Source organism: Halichoerus grypus, chromosome 13 (genome assembly GCF_964656455.1).
Source record: "Halichoerus grypus chromosome 13, mHalGry1.hap1.1, whole genome shotgun sequence".
Classification (NCBI taxonomy): Eukaryota; Metazoa; Chordata; class Mammalia; order Carnivora; family Phocidae; genus Halichoerus; species Halichoerus grypus.
In genome coordinates this window covers 48,636,525-48,661,672 of record NC_135724.1, presented here as the reverse complement: position 1 = coordinate 48,661,672, position 25,148 = coordinate 48,636,525, and the positions used below count along the sequence as shown (strand labels likewise).

The window sequence follows — 25,148 nt, the reverse complement described above, 5'->3', positions numbered from 1 at the left end:
GTGTTCATTGATAGATGAAAAAAGATAAAGATGTGGCATATATACACAATGGAATATTATTCAGTCATAAAAAGAATGAAATCTTGCCATTTGCAACAACATGGATGGATCTGATGATCATCATCTTAATAATCTCTAATACTGAGTACTTACCGCATGTTAGGCACTGTCCTGAGCACCATACAATCCTGTGAAGTGGACATTATCATTGTCTTCTCATAGGTGGAGAAGCCAAGGCATAGGGGAGAGTTAACTTCACTGTCACACATCTAGAAAGTGGTGGAATCAGGATTTAAATGTTGCCAGCTTGGCTCCAGTCTTTTACTATACCATACTGCCTCTTCCAAAAAAGCCCATCTAGGGAAACAATGCCAGTTTCCAGAATCTTCTTCAAAGAAGACATTGCTGTCAATCTCCTAAAGCAGGGGATACATTAGAAGCAGCATACCCACTTACTGCAACCCTAGCTACTCCTTAGAATAGGACGTGCAAGTGGCTGCTTCTCAGACTGAGAGCACGTCTTATGGCTATAAAAGGAACTAACCAGTAATAAGCGTTTCCTCTATGTGGTATCCTTTGTCCCATCGGGGAAACTGGATTCTTATAGAACCCCTCAAGGTGTAGCTCATGAATCATCTGCATCATCAAAGACTGCTCTGGTTTCTGGCCCTTCATCAGACCTAAAGTGAATCTCTGCTGATGGGCTCCAGGAATCAGCATTTTAAACAGACTCATTCAGTGATTCTTTTTACTTGTTTGAGAACCACTGCTCTGAACAATCGGTTGACCCTCCCACCCTGCATGGTCACTACGTGAACAGGCATGCCTGTGGAAAGAATGTGAGCTGTCTGGGGGGTTTGGGTCAAGCCTGAGTGAAGGCTGTACAGCTGTGGTTATGTTGCCTTCCAGGTGCTGCCAGGTTTCTCATTAAGGAGCTGTCCTATCACAATCTGGAACTGGAGAGGAACCGCCTGGAAGAACTGGGAGTTAAACGCCAGTGTGTCTGGCCTTTCATTGTTGTGATGGATGACTCGTGTGTTCTGTGGAACATTCACAGTGTTCAGGATCAGAGCAGGTAGTAGTACTTGCCAAGCAGTTCTAGGGGAGTATGACCTAATGCTATGAAGATCCTTTCCTTGGCTATAGTTATGCACGGAAGTAAATGAGAGAGGTACAGCTTTCCAGAGCAAAACAATGATCCAGGAGACTACCTTCACTAGCACTCTCTTTTAAATTTAGATATTCGGTGTGCCATTACATTCCTGGACTATTTCTGCATCATGGCTTTGGTTTGCTATAAAGTCTGTGGAAAGGTGCTATGATTTAGACAATCCACTGGCTCCTGAATCAGACCTGCTTTTTAACCCCAGCTCTGCTTCGTAACTACCTGGATGAAAAGGGAAATCATTTCATCTCTTTATCTCAAGTCCATCACTTGTAAAATTAGGGTTGAGCCAAAATCAGTGGTTCTCCTTCCTAGGACAGTGGTGAAGGTGGTCCATGAGGACCAGGGAATGCTAAACCTGGAGAAATCCTATGCAATAAATGGTCCCAAAATATCAGTAGCACCCCACTGAAACACTTCCCGGTGACCTCTAAGCCCTACCAGCTCACACATTGTGTCTGTTTCCACTTGTGGATATGAAGCCAGTTACGTTTTCAAATAGTTCTTTGGGAGGTATACCTATGTGCTTCTAACCTCTGGCTCCCTCTCGCTGGTAACTCCCTGTTCATTATTCATTTTGAGATGGGCTGGATTTCTTTCTCTGCCTTAATGTGGTAAGCCCCACCCCCAAAAGGCAGCTTCCTTAAGGTAGCAGTGAAAGGCAGCATGAAAACTAGGCTTGACATTCTTTTCTATTCCAGGCTAATATAAAGTAAACCAGCTAATTATATTCTTTACAGATATTAATACTGTATAGTAGTAGTAGCCCTTCATAAATGACCCTCTCCTCAGTAATATTTATTGATCTCTTATTTAAACCAACTTTACATTTCATAGCCAGCCCATGGAAGCAGGAGTTTCCAGTAAGAATGTGTCCTTGAAGAGTGTCTTGCAGCATATTGAAGCAACACCAAAAATCATCCACTACGCAATCCTGGGCATACAGAAATGGAGCAGCAAGCTGACTTCTCAGAGCCTGAAAGCCCCATTTTCTAGATGCCATGTGCATGACTTCATTCTCCTTAACATAGACTTGACTCAGAATGTGCAGTATGACTTCAACAGGTAAGTCAGGCCTCCTGGAGGCAAGTAATCCTGGTATCTACTGATTGCTTCTGTCCAACTCTGACCCCTACAATGTGTCTGTTCCTTTGAGTTGGTCTTTGAAAAACTGATAATCTCTTTTTTATGGACAAGGAGGGAAAGGGGGTATCACAAGCCCCAAAGTGTTCCTTCATAGAATCCCTCAAACTGACCCAGACCCTTAAAACATAGGAATTACAACATGAAATGCTTAGAAAACCCATTTTAGTTATCCCATTAATTCAACAAGAACTAAGGGACAAAAACTATTATGTCAACACAAATCAGTGTGTGGACCCATAACCCATTGAAGCTGAACTCTTTCATCCTCAGAAGTTAATCCCTTTCCCTAAATGTTAGTAAAATCCAGAGATCTGGGTTCTTCAGGGAAGAGCCAGCAGGTGAGAATAAGCAGGCTAGCCCTGACCTTGCCTCCTGAATAAATAACATCCCCATCCTGGAAAATCCGAAATGGCCAAGTGAGGAATGTCAGGGACCATAAAGTCCCTCTTATGTCAGTCCCCATCCCTGTAGCTATAAGAATATGCTGGAGTTGTTTCATGTCTGTGTTTTAAATTTGGCAGATGTTTCATCCTGTTTGCAGCCAGGATTTTAAAACTGGGAGCACCTCTGCATTCGTGTCCCACAAGAGGATATATCACGTGCAGTCCTATTTCAGTTCAGGAATGTCCAAGGCCCCTTGGGGTATCTGGGGCCAAAGCCATCTCACTTTCTCCTCCTCTTAATGACTGCAGTGTACAATTCAGGGGGTTCACAGGCCAATGGTAAGAGGGCCAACTCCAGGAGAAGGCAAGGCTGATACTGAGTCTGTCTTCTACAGCTGTGATGCATTTGTGTGTGATGAACATGGACAGGTAGTCAGAGACCTATCCTTGTGATTATGATTTAGGTATTTCTGTGAAGATGTTGACTTTAATCTGAGAACAAACAGTAGTGGCCTGCTCATCTGCCGCTTTAACAACTTCAGTCTCATGAAGAAACACGTTCAGGTTGGAGGGCAAAGGGACTTTATCATTAAACCAAAGATCATGGTAAGTTTCCAAGCTTGATTCTACTGTTGAAAGTTAAGACAACAATTTCTTACTAATACTTGTTATTTGTTATTAGTCATTGGCATTAAGCCTTGGCACTTGACTGGAAAGTGAGAGAACAGAAGGCAGTCAGTTCTTAATGCCAAGTTTGCAGTCTCATTCCCCTTACTGAGGATTCATCCAGAGCCAAACAGAAGATGTGAAAAGTCAACAGATCTACCTTTCTTTAGACTTAAGGCTTAACAACTCCACCAAATCTTAAGTTTTAAACTTAACATTCTATCTTCATAAACTGGCAAAATTAACATTTTTACATTCTTTAATACATAAAAGAAATGTAAATTAAGATGGTCTGTTCCTTTGCCAGATTTTTTTTTTTAAAGAGAGAGTGAAATCTATGGACCTACCCATTTCTTTTAAGAGATTTACTGGTATCTAATCATTTATAACATATAAATTCCCCAATGGAGCTTAGAAACCTCTTTGCTTTTATTTTTTGGATCTGGTGGGATGGGATTTAACCTGTCCACATCCAGCAGCACTGTGAAAGGCTTCCTGTGGGCCCTCACAATGTTGCTAAATGCAGTTTAACTTTCTGAGAAGCCTATGTTTCTCCTGCCCTTGCCGTGTGTTAAGTTAGCTCCAACCTATTCCCGAGGGGAAAGAACTTCTTCAGAACCCAAGAATGACAGACTTACATATGAGCCTAGTATCTGTCACTCTGCTACTGCTCTTATTTGGGGACCGTTAGTATGCAATGCAGTTTTTCCTTGCCCGTTTCATCCAGTGACGGACCTATTTCCCATGATAATCTCGGCTCTGATTTCAGGTGTCAGAGAGCTTAGCACCCATCTTGCCCCTTCAGTATGTCTGTGCTCCCGACAGTGAACACACACTACTGGCAGCCCCCGCGCAGTTTCTCCTGGAGAAGTTCCTTCAGCACGCTTCCTACAAACTCTTCCCCAAAGCCATCCATAACTTCAGGAGTCCCGTGTTGGCCATTGACTGCTACCTTAACATTGGACCAGAGGTAAAGGGAAAAGGGCTAGTACTGTGCTTTTACCCACTTCCATCCATTTCTTTCCCATTTTAGCTCCCATTTGAAAGCTTAAATGGAGACAAAAAAGGAGCCTGTGACATACTGCAAAGGCTCACACAAGATGTGATGGCAACTGTCCCTCCCCATATCTACTTCAGCTCTCCACAGTGAGCCAGTGAATACGCAAAGCTTAGCTCAGAAGTCAGTTCCACTGAGAAGCCTACCCATGACCTTGGACAGAAGCAGTTGCCTGCTGTCCTACAATATATTGGACCATCTTATAATCACGTGATGATGTTTCTCCACAAGACACAGTTCTTCGGAGGCACACAGTGTCTTAGCCACTGTTAGGAGCTCAGTGATTGCTGAACAATTTAGGGGATCACAGGAGACCTTTAGAGCTGTCACGTCACCACTTTCTATTCCTGGATTTCTTTCTTTTCCATTGTTTCCTTATTTTTCATTCTTTCTCGTCTGTCTCAAATTCTCCATCAGTTTTAGCTTTTTAAAAAATTTGTCACTTGCACCTTTAGACCACTGATGGCCTTCAGACCTTTAAGGGCTTCCGCCACTAAGCTTTCCCCTATGATTATTAGTATTGTTTTAAAAATATTTTATTCTATTCATTAACATAATATCCTCTTTGTAAAGAGCTTTTTAAAAAATTAAAAGGTATATTGGGGCGCCTGGGTGGCTCAGTTGGTTAAGCGACTGCCTTCGGCTCAGGTCATGATCCTGGAGTCCCAGGATCGAGTCCCACATCCGGCTCCCTGCTCAGCAGGGAGTCTGCTTCTCCCTCTGACCCTCCTCCCTCTCATGCTGTCTCTCATTCTCTCTCTCACAAATAAATAAAAAATAATAAATAAAAAATCTTATAAAAAATTAAAAGGTATAAAGAAAAAAATCACTTGCAATGGGAACAGTTAACATTTTGGTGTACTAGATTTCCTCTTTGGCTTTTTTTCTCTGTGTGTATTGACATACACAATCTCTTCAGACTGAAATACAACTGTTCAAGATTTTTTATTTATTCATTTGAGAGAGAGGGAACACAAGCAGGGGGAGAGCAGGGAGCCCGATGTGGGACTCGATCCCAGGACCCTGGGATCATGACCTGAGCCGAAGGCAGACGCTTAACGACTGAGCCACCCAGGCGCTCCCTGGGAACGGATTTTTAATTCAAATAGCATAAACACTTTACATTCTCATTATTAAGAAATTTCAGTAATCTACACTATGGTTGGACCATGAACTGTAGAATTGTAGAGGTAGAAGGAACCTTAAAAACCATTAGGTATAATAGTGCTTTTTATGATATCTCCAAACTCCTCCACCCCGGGGTCCAGGGCTCTAGATGTTAGTAGGAGTAGCAGTAAGACTGTGTTGTCTAACAGCAGCTAACACTCACTGAATACCTACTAAGCAGTTTACAGTATTTATTCCACAAAACAGTCCTATGAAACAGGTACTACTGTTACTTCTCCAGACAAGGAAACTGAGGTATATGGTAAAATGAAGGAAGCTGCTCAAGGTCACCTACTAGCTACTAAGCAGAGGAACCAGTTATTTGGATCCAAGTGGTCAGGTCCATGCAGTAAGCCATTTCACTGTTCTCAAGTCTCCCCAACTATCTTACTTCCCTGTAATTTCTGTATAGTTATACTCTGTACATGCAAGCCATATAGAACTGAATCTCAAAAATCATGCACTGTGGGGCACCTGGGTGGCTGGGTTGGTTAGGCATCTGCCTTGGGCTCAGGTCATGGGTCCCAGGGTCCTGGGTTCAAGCCCCACATTGGGCTCCCTGCTCAGCAGGGAGTCTGCTTCTCCCTCTCCCTCTGCCTGCTGCTCTCCCTGCTTGTGTTCTCTCTCTCAAATAAATAAATAAATAAATAATTAAAAAAAAAAATCATGCACTGCTGGGGGGCGCCTTAGTGGTTCAGTCAGTTAGGCGTCAGACTCTCGAGCTCAGGTCTTGATCTCAGGGTCATGAGTTCAAGCCCCACACTGGGCTCCACACCCAGTAAAATCATGTACTGCTTGAAGTTTCTGTCTGATTGAAAATGTAAGTGTATCTAAATGAAAAGCTGATTATTAATGAGAATAAAAAATTTCTACTCAGAACATTTAAACTTTTCTAAGTATGCCTTTTTGTGGAAGGCAGTTTTTCATTTTATAAAGACGTTTAGGTGGAGAGGCCTGTTTTGTTTCTTACTACTAATTCTCTCAACAGTCCTTCATTAACAGAAACACGAAGATTTAAATAGGTTAAAACTTGGCACACTAAATAAAATAGGTGCAGAGTTTAAATAACCAGCCTATTTAAGTTTCAGTAAAAAAAGTTTACCTCCTTTACCTTACCCTGAAACAGCTAAAGAGGAAGGTACTGGCTCACTCAGCTAAAGTACCGACGGTTTTACTTGCTTTTTGAAATGCCCATGCTATGTCTGCTTGATGATTCCAGGTGGCCATATGCTACGTCAGCTCCAGACCCCACTCCAGCAATGTCAGCTGTGAAGGGGTGTTTTTCAGTGGACTTCTCTTGTACCTCTGTGACTCTTTTGTAGGTGCTGATCTTCTGAAGAAATTTAAGTTTCTAAAAGGTAAGTCAAACTTAAGTGTCTTTTGCTTGTGAATGCCATTGTTCCCCTGGACAAAACAGGGAGGTGAAACATATAAAAAAGCACTTTAACAATCGTTTTTGCCAGTAAGTTGAACACTTGGCTTTTAAACCAGGGCCACGATTTTCTTAACTGGGGCAGGGGTAGAATCAGGTTGTTGTTCTACCAGGACAAACTGCACATACACGGCCAGAAATGCGATCACATTAAGTTTGTTTTTGCCACTATTAATTTTAGAAAGGAATGATGCAATGTAAACAGAAATAATCTAATTTTAGTAAAAATCAGGTTAATGACTTGTGATTCTGGTATAGAAACTAAAGTTGCTTCAACAGGCATGCACTATACAAAAGAGATCTGCCTAAGAACAAACTGCAGATTAAGCATCACAAATAATCATGACAAGATGACCTCTGAGCTCAGTGAAGAAAGTTAAGATTCAGAATATTGTGCACAGGCCACTGTGGAAAACAATGTAGAGTTTCCTCAAAAACTAAAGAGTACTGGCTATTTACCCAAAGAAAACGAAAACATTAATTCAAAAAGATACATGCACCCCAAGGTTTGTTGCAGCATTATTTACCAATAGGCAATATATGTAAGCAACCCAAGTGTCCCACCATAGATGAATGAATAAGGAAGATGTATTTATATACAATGGACTAATCGCTTCTCGGCCTTTTGGCTAAGATCAAGTGTATATACAATGGACTAACTCCACCATAAAAAAGAAGAGATCTTGCCATTTGCAGCAGCATGAATGGGCCTAGAGGGTATATTATGCTAAGTGATATAAGTCAGAGAAAGACAAATACTGTATGATTTTACTCATTTGTAGAATTTAAGAAGAGATGATATTGTGTATTTATATACGCATAAAATGCACCTGGAGCAGTGAGGCGGGGGTTGCCTCCCAGGGGACATTTGGCAATATCGGGAGATATCTTAGGTTGCCACACTGGAAGGTGCTGCTGGCATCTAGTGAGTAGAAGCCAAGGAGGCTACTAAACCATCCTGCAGGAACAGAACAGCCCCCTGTAACAGAACGATCCAGTGTTGCTAAGGTGGAGAAACCCTGCACTAGAAACACAGAACACTGGTTTTACCATTGGTTACCACAGGGGAAGGGGTGATTTTTCACTTTACACTCTTAAACTTTTGAATTTGTAAGACTACTTACTCAAAAATTAAAATTATAACAAATAATTGTGATAGGTCACTTACCTTTATGTTGGTTCTCAGATGTGTCAGCTTAGAGGATATAATCAGAAAAAAATGGCGTGTTCTTTATAATTTCAATCCCTGAGCCTAAGACGCATTTCTGCCTTTCTTCTGAAGGTGCTACCCTGTGTGTCATCTGCCAAGACAGAAGCTCCTTACGCCAAACAATTGTCCGCTTAGAGCTAGAGGATGAGTGGCAGTTCCGCCTCCGGGACGAGTTTCAAACTGCAAACAGCAGCGATGACAAGCCCCTCTACTTTCTTACTGGCCGCCATGTATGAGCTTTTGAAGAGACCAAAAATAGCAAAGGGATGCCTAGGTGGGGTGGGGCAGAAACAATTATTTGGGATTTTTTTTTCCTTTAAAGTACAATCACTGTGGAGCAAAGTGCAACATATTTGTTCTCCAAAGAAATCCACCCCTCCAACCCCAACCTGACCCAGATCTTTGGGGGATCAGTCTCTTTCAGTTCCACTGTCAGGACCTTAAGTTCAGGTTAACTCCACCCTAGGCAGTTATGCAATTACTTAAGACATGGTCTGCCATGGGAGCCTGAGGAGGATACACTTTGGAGAATGAACATGGAGTTTGCATTGTTTTTTCTACTACACTATGTTAGGGGGAAAACGGACTCTTGGCATTAGCTAGCCTGAATGTGTTACATGAGACTCACACCGTTGGTGTGGAATTAATTGAAGATTAACGTTTGAGGCCTGAACCCTCAGTTTCTCTTCAGATCTGTACTTTGGTACAGTATTACTCAGGGGTCTGAAATGATAGAATGTAGAAGATATTTGTATTTTAAAAAAAAAAAGAAGTAGCTTTGTCTTTCTCTGTGCAGTGTTAGTTTAAGATTTATAATCTTATATGTATTGAAACTTTTGGCAAAATTTCCACAGGAGTTAAAAGTTTACTATTTAAAACTGAACAAACAAATCAGTAAATGCAGAGCAGGCACTGTATGCATTTATGCAGCTTCTCCTTGCTGAAATTCCTTTTTTTTCATTCTTTAAAAATGTTTCCAGTCTCTAAGCACACTATGTCCATGAGAATATGGAACAGAGTTTTTAATCTTTTACAAGGAGAACCTAATTCAGTAGTTGAGCCAATTAAAAAGCTGTCAGCGGCCACCCCATACCCACCCTGTTTGGATGGAATTAAGCCAGGAAAGCCACATGTCAGGCTATGGTTCTGTGTGGCGTGGAATTAGTTTCTTTCTTTTCAGGGCCTCAAGCAAAGCTTCCTTTAAAAGATACACTGAGTATCAGCTACCTTATACTGACAACAACACAAAAATCGCTGAAATGGGAAACAGAGCCAGAGAGAGACACAACCGTTTTAATCCTTGTGAGGAGTAAGAAAGTGATTCTCTTGTGAGGAGTAAGAAAGATTCCATTAAAGTCTCTGACTCACTAAAATCAGCAGGGGATGTTTGTTCAATATGAACAGTGTAAGTTTCTACAGACTTCTCACCAATATATTTTAATCAAAAACAGACTTTTAGAAAATGTTCTAGAACAAACTAAGTCTATTGGAAGTTTATGCTTAAATTACTCCAGGTCTCATCATTAAACAGTCTCTTTGACATTTTTCTTATTAGCCCATATGTACCCACTTAAAATGGCCATTGTTACTTGAACTGATGTCTTATCTGTGGCCTGAAACTGAGAGGGGGCTGACTAAGCCTGCATTTACTTAGAACAAATAATGTTAACCAACCAGCTTTATTAGCTTGTGATAACAAGGAGTTTACAGTAGTGAAAAGATGGAATGTACTAATCTAAAAATGGTTTGCAGATCTCTTGGTTTTAATATAGCTACTTATGATGCTTTAAATGTATTTTGAAATGAACAATTCCTTTAAACCCCATGTTTTTTAATTGTCCTTCAAAGAGGATCTGCCTTATGTATTCTTTAAAAATACTCCTTAATTTTAGTACAGCAGAATTTTTGGTAAAGAGGTACGTTTTGAAGCAAGTTGATTTAGATATGAATGTATTTCAATTGTTCCTGTTTTGTTGAAAGGGCCTAATGCAGATGATATCAAGAAACCCACTGTTTGTGCAATATTCCAATAATATTTACTATATAGAGCAAATAAGATACTTGAAATAATTCCAAAACAGTTGTACCTGGGGCAGATGGCCTCTCAGGGTTTCTTCTGGCTTTATGGCTTCAAAGTCTAAAGTGTGTTTTTTAAAGTAGTAACTTTAGATGCAGGTACTCCACGGCTGCACTCTGAAAAATCAAGTAACTGTGATCTCTTAAATACTATTTAACCCTGTGGAAGAGAAAGTGCCGGAAAAAAGCCAAAAAGACCATCACCCCAATGATGGAAAATTCCAAATGACCTGCCTATTCTTTTCAATGCTTGTATTACTAAGGTTTGGATCTTTTAAAATCACCTTATCAGTATAATTCTTTAGAGAATGTTAGGTCCTTCTCCTTTAAGGATAAAATTGCACAAGCACAGACACCATGATTTGTTAATACATACCTTGGTGTGTTCAGCTTCAAGCCTTGCCATCCTTTAGAACATTGTGGTATGAATGTGTTTGCTAGGCCTGCATAATAATTGATCTATAGACCTGTTGAACCTTGCCATGTAGGACAGTTCACACAGGTTAATACTGAATGTAAACTAAAATTAGATGAGAATTGTTGTATTCAATTATTTTGGCTGTAATTTATGCAATTGCTTTTTGTGATTTTTAGAAAAGGAGGCACCTGTGTTACTTTATTACTGTAAAATTTTCTTAACCAAAATTTGGTGAATTTCACTAGTTGGTCTACCTCACATTTTGTTTATGATTCTAAACTGTCTTTTAAGTTGTGTCTACAGTATGTTGTCCTTTCATTTAATTTGGTGAATGTATTAAAATTCTTTCCCACCTCCCCCAAAAAAGAAAAAGTTTGTTTTCTTTACACTAATTTTCTGGTATGTTCAAAAATGGAATGAGCTCCCTACCACTGGCAATGTCCAAAAAAGACACGAAGTCCACATATCACAGGTTGGATGACTCTAAGAGTTGACTGTTCTCTGGCTTAACAGTCCAAGAAAGTGTTAATACTTGTTGAATGAAAATCTGTAGCTTATACAAAGAAAATACACACATATAAAGTATCTACGCACCATGCCCATTTGCAGAGTTCCACATTAAGTATGGATGACAGATCTAAAAATGATTTTTAGAGATATTAGAAATACTCAGAGTATATCCCCAATCTTTTATAGATGGCAACTACACTCATTTGGGGTCCTCAGAAACAGAACTTTGCTTCTGCGAGTTGCGAGAACTGTGCAGTATGACAGAAGGTGTTAATCTCCAAATTTATTTCCCAACTACCTACTTTTAAGAATAACTTTGTTAGGGGTGCCTGGGTGGCTCAGTCGTTAAGCATCTGCCTTCGGCTCAGGTCATGGTCCCAGGGTCCTGGGATCGAGCCCCGCATCAGGCTCACGTAAAGAGTGCTTAGCCTATATAGTAGACTTTGATAAAGAACCATGAAAACACTCTTCTAGGCCAAGGATCCCTGGTCGTTTACCTCAGGAGGGGCAATAAACATTTGTTAAGTGTGGTGACAGATTCAGGAGCAAGTAGAAACTGCCAGTGTTCCACTACATATTCCAAAGCAGCTGCTCCACTGGAAGGACCAAAAAGCTGTGAAACTCAGACTGCTGTACCTTTGTATTCAACTACCTAACGCTAAAATAACATCTAGGCAACAAATATTCCTCAGGCCTCTCTTGAGTCATGGAAACTGACCCGTAAGCTTCCTCTAGGAGAACACTGCTCTAACACTGAAACCCTGGTTTTACTGAAAGAAACCATCACTAAAGGTGATTTCAGGAAGGGCCTCTGAGGCCAAGGTTTAAAGCCATTCACACAGTAAATTCCTTCTGCTCTTTACTGTCAAGCACTGAGCTGAGGAAAGCATCCACTGCAGTGACTATGACAGCAGGTGGAGTAAGTTCTAAGAGAAAGCAACACTAAGTTTTCTGACCACTTTTTTGTTCTGTAAGTAGTCCAGTGTGTTTTATTTTTACTAGAATGGTGTGGCAGGAGGAGGTTATTATAAGACAGTATCTTCCCTTTATGTGCCAAAAGGCCCAAGAGCCATGAGAACAGATAGAAGACAAACGTGTCTGCAGTCACTCTCCAGAAACCAACTCAGCAATCTTAACTCCTGGTGAAATATGGCTAGGCAGGACTATATCTGGGCAGCTGTGCAATGTAAGCAAGAACAATTAAAATGTCACTGCATGTCTATTGTACTTATTGTCCTTATGACAATCATGCTTCACTCATAAAATTATGATTTTTTTAAAATAAAATGAAAGCATGTCCATGTAGAAAAGGGCATATAACACATGAAACCTTATGATACCTATCTATACTTGTAGTTGCTATAACGTCTACATACTAGACATTTTTTTTTAAAGATTTATTTTTGAGAGAGAATGAGAGAGTGCGTGCGTGCAACATGAGAGGGAGAGAATCTCAAGCAGACTCCCTGCCAAGCGCGGAGCCCGAAACGGGGCTCAATCTAACGACCCTGAGATCATGACCTGAGCCGAAATCAAGAGTCAGATGCTCGGAGCGCCTGGGTGGCTCAGTCGTTGAGCATCTGCCTTCGGCTCGGGTCATGATCCCAGAGTCCTGGGATCGAGCCCCGCATCGGGCTCCCTGCTCGGCGGGAAGCCTGCTTCTCCCTCTCCCACTCCCCCTGCTTGTGTTCCTGCTCTCGCTCGCTCGCTCTCTGTCAAATAAATAAATAAAATCTTTAAAAAAAAAAAAAAAAGATGCTCAACCGAGTGAGCCACCCAGACGCTCCAGACATTTTTATAATGAACCAACTATTCAAGGGCAGCTGACAAATTCATAGACATATTTATACAATCACAATTATAGAATCACTTCTTTTGAAGTTTGACTGTGGCCATTAGTGTATACTCACTGTGTCCATTACTGCCTCCACCACTCCGAAAAGACCGCTCTTCTTTTTCTAGTGTCATTCTTCAGCCTTCAGTTGCGATGTGATAGCACTGACCATTCTTGATTTTTAAAACTCTTCTTTTGGTTTCTACCACTCTCTTCTGATCCTCTTACCTCTTCCCAGGTACTCTTCTTTTGAGACTCCTAAATGATGGTGTTCCTCACAACTCTCTCCTATCCTGTCATTTTACAAACCCCATGGTGGGGACATCTCTTCTAAACCTTTGAATAACTACATTAATATATTTCCTTAGTTCAAACTTCTCCAAACTCTAGATCAACATATCCAATTATATACCAAACAGGTATCTCCACTTGGAGATTCTGCAACCACCTCAAAATCTTTACCAAAATTGAGTTCATCCTTTCTGGTCCAATCCTCCCAACATAATTCTCCAGTATTCCCTTCTCAGTCAATCCATCTATCCAGTTACCCAAATCAAAATTCCAAATTGCCCTAGATTCTTTGCCATGATCCTTGTCCAGCTGGTTATCAGCTCTTTCAATTCTTCAATTCTATCTTCCCCAAGTTTATCTGTCTCCTCGTCTCCATCAACACATCAGTTTTAGTTCTGTGTTTCAACATTTTTCACACAGACTGCTACAGTGGTCTCTCAACCTTCTGGGCTCCAGATTCCTCATCCGAGGTGTCATGATAAAACAATGCAGCACCGTACAGAAGGCGTGACACACAGCAAACACTCAGAACTTAGGAGTCATTAATACTGTTCTTAGACAAATACCTAGACTACAGAAGTTATTTGAGGGGCTGTGTTTTCAATATAAACATGAAAATAATGGTTTTCCTAATAACTGTAACATTTAAACCAAACAATGTATATTCTCTACTCCCAGGTCCCCTTAAAACCACCAAGTTTGGCTCCACAAAGAAGCACACTATGGCTTCTGTGGAAATTGGGTCTGTATTATGCTGTATTATGAAATTAACAGTTACTAGAGCATCTACACTATACCTGAAAATGTCCTCTTTTTAAAAGTTACGCTCCTTGTCAAGCAAATGAGGACACCAAGGATGACGAGAATAGTTTCTAGTCCAAAGGGAAAGGGAGTGTCAAAGTCAGACTATCATGACGAGTCAGAGGGAAATATTTACACCCCTACAAACAGAGTACAGAGCTTTATACCATTCTATAAGTTTAAAAAGCATACACCTATGGGGGGGGGGGGTAAAATACACACCTGCTAATTTAAAGCCCTGAATTTTAGCTGGTTTTTAATGGAGATATGATTATTTCAGCTCATAAAAATAGTCTTTGTTAAATGAAGTGGTGCTTCATTCTTGGCCTATGGCTCTTTCTTTCTCTGAAAGACCAGAAAAATTCTCATGTTAGGATTGTGCCTTTTGAAGACCAAGTTCAGAGTTGTTACAGATATACTGGTCCTCTGGCAAAATGGTGAAACTTTTAAGAAGCTGGTGTTTTAATTATATTTTAAGGTATCAAACTTAACTCCCTGAAAAAGCACAAATGACAACACACTATTATCACATTTATCACTTAGAAAAAGCTATCAAGTATTTTATTATTTTATTCTACATTATATACAGGTCATAAAAGGCCACAGCAGTTTTTCAACATATAAACCCTTTAAAAGTAGAGGGCACTATGAAGGATTGACAAGTATCAAAATGAAGTCCAGTAACGCGGGCATATACTCAGTGTAGTATTTCTGAGGAATAACAAAGCAGATACCAAGTCATCCATAGTTAGCTTACAACTATTCCATAGGTTTTTATAAACCTCTTTGGGATTTGTTAATAGCCTAAGTGTGCCCAGGTGCCACTTACTTTAAGAAATAAAACCGGAATGAAAGAATAATAAACTTTAGAGGGTACTTTCTAATTCTAGTCACTTTATAGCTCTCCAAGAAGAAAAGCCTCAATTCTTTACCACCTTCCACTTCTTCCTGCATCAAGAATAGGAAAGAAAGAAATGGAAGAAAATGCTCAATATTCCAAATTCTTCCTGCTTATTTGGAACTATGCCTTTTTGCAGGGGTTCCTTCAAAATGTATTTCAGGCCCTTTAAGAATTAGCTTTGAATTCTTTGACATGCAATATTGCACCCTCCTTGAATAAGAACCAAAAACATTGGTTCCCGCTCTGTAAAAATACAATCTTTAAAACTATAACTGGTATCAGCAGATCAATATAAAAAAATACAGTACCAAGCTACACTGGTATATTTCCATATTAAGAACTTCAAAATATACTTATCACTGAGACCATAGTCCTTGCATTAGTTTTCAGTCCACTATGAACAATTATCTGCTGCATGTAAACATGTCTAAATAACTATAGATAAAATACATCAATCATAAATTTCTGTAAAAGATAATAAAATATCTTCTTTAAAAAACAAAACAATAATAAGCTATTACTGCATTGTTTCCAATTTTATGAAAATGGAACAACCTTACGGTTGTTGCCAGTCCTGAGTTCATTGTAATAAAAATGGCCCTAGTTCCTGGTTAAAGTCAGCAACCAATCCATTGTCTTCAGTAGATGTCTTCTAGTACTGCAGGCACGAATTTGTTTTAGGTGCTATTTTGTCCATTAATAAAATTGTATACCAGAAACTGACCAGTGCCACAGTACTGTGTTGCAAATAGTTTTCCATCAGGAGTGGGATCTGAGAAAGCAATTTCTTCTTTACTCAAATATGAGCCATATATAAAGTTACTCCTATTAAAAAAGGGAGGGGGTGTGGAAGGGTAAAAAAAAAAAAAGAAATTAACATTTTTATCATAAAAACTGGAAAAACCTATCAAGTAAAATTTGACCAGTAAAACTTTTAGGTAATGTTGTATGTTCTAAAAATTGTTGAAAATAATCGCTCGTCTAGATTATTAATAACCTGAGGTAAAAAATTTTTATGAAAGTAACAATGGTTTTAAAAAACATTTACCCAACACCTTTTCATGATAAAATTACTCAACAATTCTGAGTAGAAGGAACTTCCTCAACCTGATAAAGAGCGTCAGGCAACATCAAAATTAATGTGAAAGACTGAAAACTGTTTCCCAAAGATCAAGAACAAGGAAAGCTATCTGCTTATACCTCTTCTATTCAACAGTGTACTTACTGCAGGCTCCAGCCAGGGTAATTAGACAAGGAAAAGAAAATAAAAAGCAGATTAGGAAGGAAGAAGTAAAACTACCTCTTTCTGGAGACAGTTTTGGATGATCTTGTATATACAAAAATCCTAAGGAATTCACAAAAAAACTATTAGATCTAATTAGAAATGAGTTCAGCAAGGCTGCAGGATACAAGAACAATATTAAAAAATTAACTGAATTTCTATATACTTGAAATTAACAATCCAAAATGAAATTTTAAAAACAATTCCATTGATAATAACATCAAGAGAATAAATACTCAGGATTAAGTTTAACAAAGAGGTGCAAGATCTGGAAACTTAAATAAATAGAAAGACATGCCATGCTTATGAATCAGAAGAACTATAGCTGGCTTTGCAGAAATTAACAAGCTGGTCCTAAAACTCTCATGAAATTGGAAGAGTCACTGAACAGTCAAAAGAATCTTGAAAAAGAACAAAACTAAAGAACTCACACTTCCTTATTTTGCAACATACTACAAAGCTACAGAACTAAAAGCAGTGTGCTATGGCTTAAGAATAGACTGATGGAATAGAACTGAACAGTCCAGATAGAAACCCTCGCAATGAATGATTTTGACATGGGTGCCAAGACCATTCAATGGAAAAGAATAGTTTAACAAATGGCACTGGGACAACTGGATATCCACATGAAAAAGAGAACGCTGTCGGATCCCATCTCACGTCATACACAAAAATTAATTTAAAATGGATCAAAGACTTAAATGTAAGAACTAAAAGTATGAACTCTTGGAAGAAAATACAGGTATAAATCTTTGTAGCCTTGCATTAGGAAATGGCTTCTTAGGACACCAAAAACACAAGTGACAAAAGAAAAAGATACATAATTTGGAGTTCAAAATTAAAGACCTTTGTGCTTCAAAGGACACCAAGAAGATGAAAAAACAGCTATGAAAAGGTAGAAAATATCTGCAGATCTTAGACCTGATAAGGGACTTGTCTCCAGAATAAAGAACTATTACAATAAGAAAAAGATAAATTAATTTAACAATGGACATAGGATTTGAAGAGGGAGTTCTCTGAAGAACATCCATAAATGGCCAATAAGCACATGAAAAGATGCTCATTAGCCATTAGGAAAATGTAAATCAAATCCAAAATGAAATACCACTTCATACTCACTAGGATGGCTAAAATTAAGAAGACAGACAATAACAAGTGCTGATGAGGATGTGGAGAAATTAGAACCCTCATACGTTGCTGGTGGGATTGTAAAATAGTGTAGCTGCTTTGATAATCAGTTTGGCAGGTCCTCAAAATGTTATACATACAGTTACTATATGGCCCAACAATTCTACTCCTAGGTATACACCAAGAGAAACAAAAACATGCAAATACTTCTCTACTTACCAAGGGAAATAAAAATACACAAAAATTTGTACATGAATGTTCACAGATTATTCATAATAGCCAAAAAAGTGTAACCAAGCCACCCCCGTTCATCAACTGATGAATGGATAAATGAAATGTGGTACATCCATACAGTGGGATTTTATCTGGCAATAAAAAAAGGGATGAAGCAGGGGCGCCTGGGTTGCTCAGTTGTTAGGCGTCTGCCTTCGGCTCAGGTTATGGTCCCAGCGTCCTGGGATCGAGCCCCGCATCCGGGCTCCCTGCTCCGTGGGAAGCTTGCTTCTCCCTCTCCCACTCCCCCTGCTTGTGTTCCCTCTCTCGCTATGTCTCTGTCAAATAAATAAATAAAATCTTAAAAAAAAAAATTTAAAATTTAAAATTTAAAAAAAGGGATGAAGCACACAAATACATACTACAACATGGATGATCTTTGAAAGCATGCTAAGTAAAAGAAACCAGTCACAAAAGGTCATATATTATAGGAATCCATTTATATGAAATGTTCAGAATAGGAAAATCCATTCAGATAGAAAGTAGATTAGTGACTGCCAGAAGTTGGGGGAGAGGGAAATGGGGAGTGACTGCTAATGGGTATGGGTTTTGGGGGGACAGTGACGGAAGTGTTCTGGAATTAGATAGTGGTGATGGTTGCACAGCCTTCTGAATATATTAAAACCCACTGAATTGTATAATTTAAAGAGATGAGTTTTATGCTATGTAACTATATCTCAATAAAGCTGTTATTTAAAAGTTTTTCTTCAATTTAGCCAGGATACAGACTATTAGAATTTTCACACTATAATCTTAACAAGGTGAGCTAGGTACATAAGAAAGAACAATAAATGAAAAAAGTAGAAACTCTTCATGAGTTTTAACAGGAAGCTTATGGGGGCATCTCACTATCACACAGAACAAATGCAATGGCTAGACTGTGTAATGTTTTTATAAACTAGAACCATCTTAGGGTTGTCATAAGACCTAAATTTACAAGATTTAAAGGAGGTGCAATACCCTCATATTTAGGACTATTATTTAAGCAGCTGCATTTTCCAGGTTTAGTTTTGAAAGAGCTAAAAACAGACCTGCCTCTTGTCATGAAAAGGGCGGGTAGACCTGAGCTCTCCTGGATCACTACTTACAATAAAATAAGAGGGAAAGACCAGAAACACATTAAGGTTCTAAGATTCCTAGAGCCTTAGGATCTCACAACAATGATGGACTACTTTGAAAGCTAAACCTACAGATAATAGCAGACAGGGATTCCAGAAATAAACAAAAACATGAGACTGGCATAAAAACCTCATCTGTGTGATTAATTTGAACCTCCATTAATCCTCTGGCAAAGGTGCTTTAAAGAACAAAAAACAAAACATGCAATTTATCTTAGTCTTTTCCTCTATACCTTTAATTTAAAATCAAGCAATAAAAATAGCAAAAAGAAAAACTAGTAGGAGACTTAGATAATTTACAAATAATATTCTTAATTTAAGACAAATTTTTCTAAAAGCAATTTTAAATTCCAAATTCCCACATTTATTTGGTTATCTTTAAAATTCTCCAATATTGAACAGTTTGAAATAAGTGGGTTATTTTGGCCTAATATCATAGTTACAAGTAAGTAAAAATACTTTAACAGTATTTAACTGATAGTGCTTTCTCTCCCCTCAGATTAACTTCACATAAAAAACAAAGATCCAATACACTGACAATCTTATGCAAATTTTAAATTAAGATAAATGTTATAGATTTAAGATTAAATGCCAATCTTAATACTAAAAATCTGCTTAAATCTTAAAACTACAGAAAATGACTTGAAGAATCACATTCAAGTTACCTTAGGCATTCAATCATGCGAGAAGCAATTTTCTTCCGACGCATCATGCTGAATACCCATATCCGACTGATTCCACAGATTGCAGGCTCTGGCAATGTTGAACAGCACCAGGCTTTTTGCCTTTCAAATCTGACTTTTTCTTCCTCTGACCTGATAACTGGATGTTTCTCTTCTATAACTCTGTAGCCCTAAGGTATCAAAATTAGAGGGAAAAATTTTAAAGTGAGAATATTAATTAGCAATTGTCTAGTACTGACCTTAGTGAGGAGGCTGCTACATTTGTCCGGCTTAACATACTATGGGGGCCACTTATGCTTTCGCTCCCACTTTAGGAAACAGATCTGAATCTACATTCTGTTCTAATTCACTTACTAGTTATGTGACCACAAAAGCAGTTAACAAATTAAGATTTGGGTTCCTTATCTATAAACTAGAGATATCTACCACTTCTGTCAGAAAATTGTAGAGAAATTAAATAAGGTAATACATATAAAATACCTTGCCCATCATGGCTGGTCCATAATGGCAACTGTTATTTTTTTCTCTACCTCCCACATTCTAAGGACAAGCAAAAGTACACGTGAAGAACTCAGCAGTCATAACAACTGTTTCTGCGATTACTGCCATAGTTCTAGGGTTCATAGCTGTGCAGGAACTAGGACTAGGGATGGCAGAAAAATCAAAAATTCAAAAAGCTGCTTTCCCCACATTTCCATCTCTTTAAAAAAAAAAAAAAACTAAGGTGCTTTAAAAAACATAGTATCTCCTCTACCAGTCTAGCTGGACAACAGCCAGCCTTCTGACGAACATGGTATAAATCTTAAAACAATTAGACAATACAATGAAGAATTAACAAACAAACATTACACAGCTACCTTCTAAACACTGCAAAAGTGATTTTTGGAACTAGGCAGAATAGAAATTAAAAAAAACACAAAGGTATACACTATGTAAAATCAACTCAATTTCAATATGGCAAACTCTATAAGTCATTTTATATCAAATTTCTATCCCCAAATTACCTTATCACAGCTATTCATTTAAATCAATTCTGTTAATATAAATAGCAAGATTCATAAAGCCATGCAATTTAAGACTGATTTTTTAAATTAACATATAGAAATTAACTCATAAAGACTTGTATTGACTTTTTATAAGAAAATTTTTATGATAAAACACGTTTGCAGGAAATTATTAATATACAGAAAGATACCAACTGAACAAAAGTCAAATCCAATGTGCACTGAATTCACAAACAAGAACTCAGCTGAAAAAAGAATTCAAATGAGGTATTCCTCAAAATGAGCATGATTAGAGAGTCTAGAATCTTCTGTTCTCATAAGTTGGTCAGTTACTACATAACTTACACAATGTGAATATATCCCTTTTATTGTGATTCTTTTGTTTTTTGTACAATTTGGCTCCTAAATACAAGTCAACTTCTCACCTAGAGCTCAAGCAAAGAAGTGGTGATCTAGTGGGGGGGTGGGCAACTTTTTATAAAGAACCAGATAGTATTTAGGCTCTGCAGCCCACCAGGTTTCTGTTGCAACTACTCAATTCAGTCTAGTGTGAACCAGCCAGAGACAATGTGTAAGCAAATGGGCATTGCTTATATTATACTGTATTTAAATTATATTGTAATTATAATAAAATTTTATTTAAAAAAACAGGCTGGATTTTGCCCTTGGGCAATAGTTTGCCAACCTCTGCTTTTATTCCAATGCTGAAGGAATGGAGACAAACATTACATTAGTACCCAACATGGAAACTTCCTAAACAAAATTTAACAGTACTTTTTGATTTATAGAATTTTTATTTTATATTAGACTTGAGAAACTAATTCCCATAAAAGATAAAATTCTGCTTAGTAAAAACTTACACACGGCAATTCCAACATTCACATGCTTCCCTGTATAAAATGTAAATTTACCAGGATTGTGTTATTCAAGATTACACAGTAAACTCGTTAGACACCAAATTACAAATCAGAACACTCTTTAAAAGTCACTTACCCACTGGATATGTTCTGCAATTAGGCAGCCAACTACTTTTTTGTCATTAGAAATAAAGAGAAGTGTTTTAGTTCTGGAATAGCACATTAGTGGGGCCTGTTGGAAACCTAAATCATTATCAACCATCTCTCTAATCTCGTCAACCTGCCAAATAAAGAACAGTATTTTTTGTAACAATGAAAGGAAGCATTGTATACATGTTAAAACATACTATTTCAGTTCAGTAAGTTGAGTATATTATTCCAAGCAGTATATCGCCTACAGAAGAGCTCTTTGCAATGATTATGCTAACCAGTAAATGTTTTTCAGGGCCTGTGGAACAATGTGCAAAATGGGGAAAGAACTGGACAGTAATGCCAAGCCCAGCAGTCCAAATAACAAGAACAGTGAGAGCTCCTACAATAGACAGTAAGTAACATTAAAGCATTAGAAGCATCATTGGTTTAAGAATTGAAGAGAACTTCACTGGAATCTTAGCCAGGCAAGCACTTGTCTTCCCAAGCCTTAATTAGTACTCTCATCAGTAAAATGGAAGTGGGCACAGAGGAAAGAAACACATGTTTATTCCTTAACAACCACTGGCCAGGTACTATGCAAAGCACTTTATAAATATTATCTTATTTAAATCCAACATCTCTTCGGTCTATGGTCCCTCACTTTATATATGCAAGAAAGAAAGTTCAAAGGTAACTTTCCCATGTCAGATATTGGACATCTAGAAAACCAAAGAGCAGAGATAATGCTAATATGGCATCAAACTGTGCTTCTTCTAGTCTACCTCCTAGAACTGTGGTCAAGGTCAAATATGATAAGCTTGAGCTTCTGGAGGCTCAAAGTCAAAGGTTTCTGTAGGTAATCAATCATTAGTTCCTTCTCCAGTTAAAAAATAAAATGCTAATATTCAGTCCAACATTCATTTGTATTACTAAGTTTAAAATTAAAATAACCCCTCGGAGGATTAAGTATTCATATCTCTGACATGCAGAATACCATGTTCAGGGATGAAAACTCAAGTCCTCCTAATCCTGGAACAGTGTCCCATAACACAACTCACAATTCAGTTCCTAAAAGCAAATGACTCACAATTCCTTAGATTTTAATTTTTAACCCACTATGGATTACTACCTAGTAACATACTACACTGTTATTAAGATTTTGCCCTAAGAAACTAAAATGAGGAAGTTAGCATTTATTGAAGATTCTTAGTTAAGGAAAGTCTGAATGCCACATATGGTGGTGCAGCAAAGTTCCCACTGTTCATTTCCAATGGTAATAGTTGGAATTCCAAAAATTACATAATTTAATTTTCATTTAGTCAATCACTAATCCAGTATTAATTAACAAGTATTTGTTTTTGTGACAAGGATCAATGTTTCAAATACAAGACAGGTGGCATGGTTACATGTCATTCTAAATGTTATTGTCTGTCTTATTAGGCAGTGGTAGTATGGGGGCTTATTTGGTTATGTGGGATTGTCCAGTCATACATAATACAAGGCATGGGAAAAGTCAAAAACCACAAGATAAAGTAGAATGTTAATTATATTTTCAAATAATAGGGTCACCCTTTCAAGTGAAGTTTTCCTAAATTTAAAGAGGTCCAATTGTTAACCTAAAAAAAAGAACAATAAATAAAACATTTCCCTTGTGTTTCCTAGACATTTTGGACACACTCTAGTGAAACTAAGTTTTTCAAAAGACAACTGGACCCACCGCTTTACATTATAAGGTACTTCTGAAAAAGCAGATGGAGGGTGAAGAAAACATTCTGAGCATATTATTTGAAAATGTAATTAATATTAAGTCATTTCAAAATAAGTTTATCCTATGGTTTCCTGCCTTTTAAGATACCCAATATAATAAAATGAATCCAGACTTCATCATCTCTCTGAACCCTCAAAGTATGGAATTCTAAAAGCTGGACTAAGCCTGGCTCACACCAGATAAGAGGATTTCTTTAACATTTTATGATTACCTCATGTTTAATTTCAGAATTTCTATGACTTTTTGAAAAAGATTTATTTATTTATGAGAGAGAAAGAGCAGAGCAGTGGGGGGAGGGACAGAGGGAGAGAGAGTCTCATGGGAGACTCCCAGCAGAGCCCAACATGGGGCTCAATCTCATGACCCTGAGATCACAACCTGAGCCGAAACCAAGAGTCAGATGCTTAACCGACTGTGACACCCAGGTGACCCTCTATGACCTATTATTATATCTTCTTCTACAATAAGCTTTTATTTAAAAATTTACCCTCAACATGAAACTTTACAATTGTTAATTTTCTAAGTTATTGTCAAATTTTAATTATAATTCTGATTCTTTTTTAATGAAAGTAATACTTTTTTCAAATTTTTAACTAAGCAGACTCTACACTGAGCAAGGAGCCCAACGTGGGGCTCAACGCAGGGCTTGATCTCACAACCCTGAGATCATGACCCTAAGATCATGACCTGAGACAAAATCAAGAGTAGGACGCTTAACCGACTGAACCACCCAGGCACACCCCCAAGTTTTTTATTTATTTAAGTAATCTATGCCCTATGTGGGACTCGAACTCACAACCCTGAGATCAAGAGTCACACGATCTTGCAACTGAGCAGCCAGGTGCCCCTGTAATTCTGACTCTTAAAGTCACTAATGTGGCATTGTAAACTAGCATGCCTTTTATTCCATCACTCAAATTACTGATAACATGGGACAGTAATCACTAAAAATTTATTTCACATATCCTAGACACATAAGTTTAAGCATAATTTTTAAGTATATTCTTTAAATGCTTATTTGTTGTTTTCAGAGCTGGTGCTTAAACATGCTATGCCAGTAATGCGCTATCCTGTTAAGATGACTACAAAATTACATTATCTACGGGCACCTGGGTGGCTCAGTTGGTTAAGTATCTGCCTTAGGTTGGGTCATGATCTCGGGGTCCTGGGATTGAGCCCCTTGTCGGGCTCCCTGCTCAGTGGGGAGCCTGCTTCTCCCTCTCCCTCTTCTCCTCCCCTACTCTCTCAAAAAATTAGACATTATCCATTCTACATGAAATTTCACTGGACATTTACCTTTTTCAGAGCATACTTTGGGTCTTCAGGAAGAACCATTATTATCCTGCCATCAGGATATTCAGCCAAAATTCTTTCTTTTTTCCAACCCTAGATATAAAAAATATGAATGAATTTTATGTTGTATTTCATTAATCAGATTCACATATAAGAAGAAAAATATATTGATGTATCTAAAAATTGCAAGTATGGAAAAATATTCTCATTAATGTTTAACTGATAAGATATGATGAATCAGCTATTTTGTTAAGCAAACAGTGGGTACAATGCAAACTAATTCCTCTATACTACTCATTCAGAAATCTAATACCACAAGAATATTCTTAATTTATCATTTCCCATTTTAAATTAATTTTGAAAATCACGCACCAAAAGCAAGCCCCTTAAAAGTCAGTGATTCCCAGAGCCTAAAAGATAATTCTCCCATTTCTTGATAAAAGAATTTAACTCTTAAATTTCTTTGGAACATGGTTACCTCCACAAACAAACACTCATGGTTTTATGTCTGGCATGCCAAAGACCTCCAGGAGGTTTTAAATGAACTGATTTG

The 25,148-nt window shown here is 38.1% G+C and overlaps 2 protein-coding genes across 17 annotated transcripts in view; one reads left to right on the top strand and one right to left on the bottom strand.

Moving 5' to 3' along the window:
* GREB1L (GREB1 like retinoic acid receptor coactivator) overlaps positions 1-11,092 on the top strand; it is a 268,214-nt gene extending 257,122 nt beyond the window's left edge. For 3 of the 5 annotated variants that reach the window (XM_078060543.1, XM_078060541.1, XM_078060542.1), the window contains 6 exons: positions 910-1,075; positions 2,003-2,230; positions 3,159-3,300; positions 4,130-4,330; positions 6,804-6,942; positions 8,299-11,092. In XM_078060543.1, coding sequence (XP_077916669.1) covers positions 910-1,075; positions 2,003-2,230; positions 3,159-3,300; positions 4,130-4,330; positions 6,804-6,942; positions 8,299-8,462 — 1,040 coding nt within the window. In that variant the 3' untranslated portion in view covers positions 8,463-11,092. Of the gene's footprint in view, positions 1-909; positions 1,076-2,002; positions 2,231-3,158; positions 3,301-4,129; positions 4,541-6,803; positions 6,943-8,298 lie in introns of those variants that run through there. The other 2 variants (XM_078060544.1, XR_013443367.1) reach the window with 2 other exon arrangements.
* Positions 11,093-14,687: 3,595 nt separating this feature from the next.
* The window catches only part of ESCO1 (establishment of sister chromatid cohesion N-acetyltransferase 1), an 81,697-nt gene continuing 71,236 nt past the window's right edge, over positions 14,688-25,148 (bottom strand). For 10 of the 12 annotated variants that reach the window (XM_078060530.1, XM_078060533.1, XM_078060529.1 and 7 more), the window contains 4 exons: positions 24,599-24,688; positions 21,539-21,682; positions 19,524-19,711; positions 14,688-15,882 (listed from right to left, as the gene is read on the bottom strand). In XM_078060530.1, the coding sequence (XP_077916656.1) occupies positions 15,735-15,882; positions 19,524-19,711; positions 21,539-21,682; positions 24,599-24,688 (570 nt within the window). In that variant the 3' untranslated portion in view covers positions 14,688-15,734. Of the gene's footprint in view, positions 15,883-19,523; positions 19,712-21,538; positions 21,683-24,598; positions 24,689-25,148 lie in introns of those variants that run through there. The other 2 variants (XM_078060534.1, XR_013443365.1) reach the window with 2 other exon arrangements.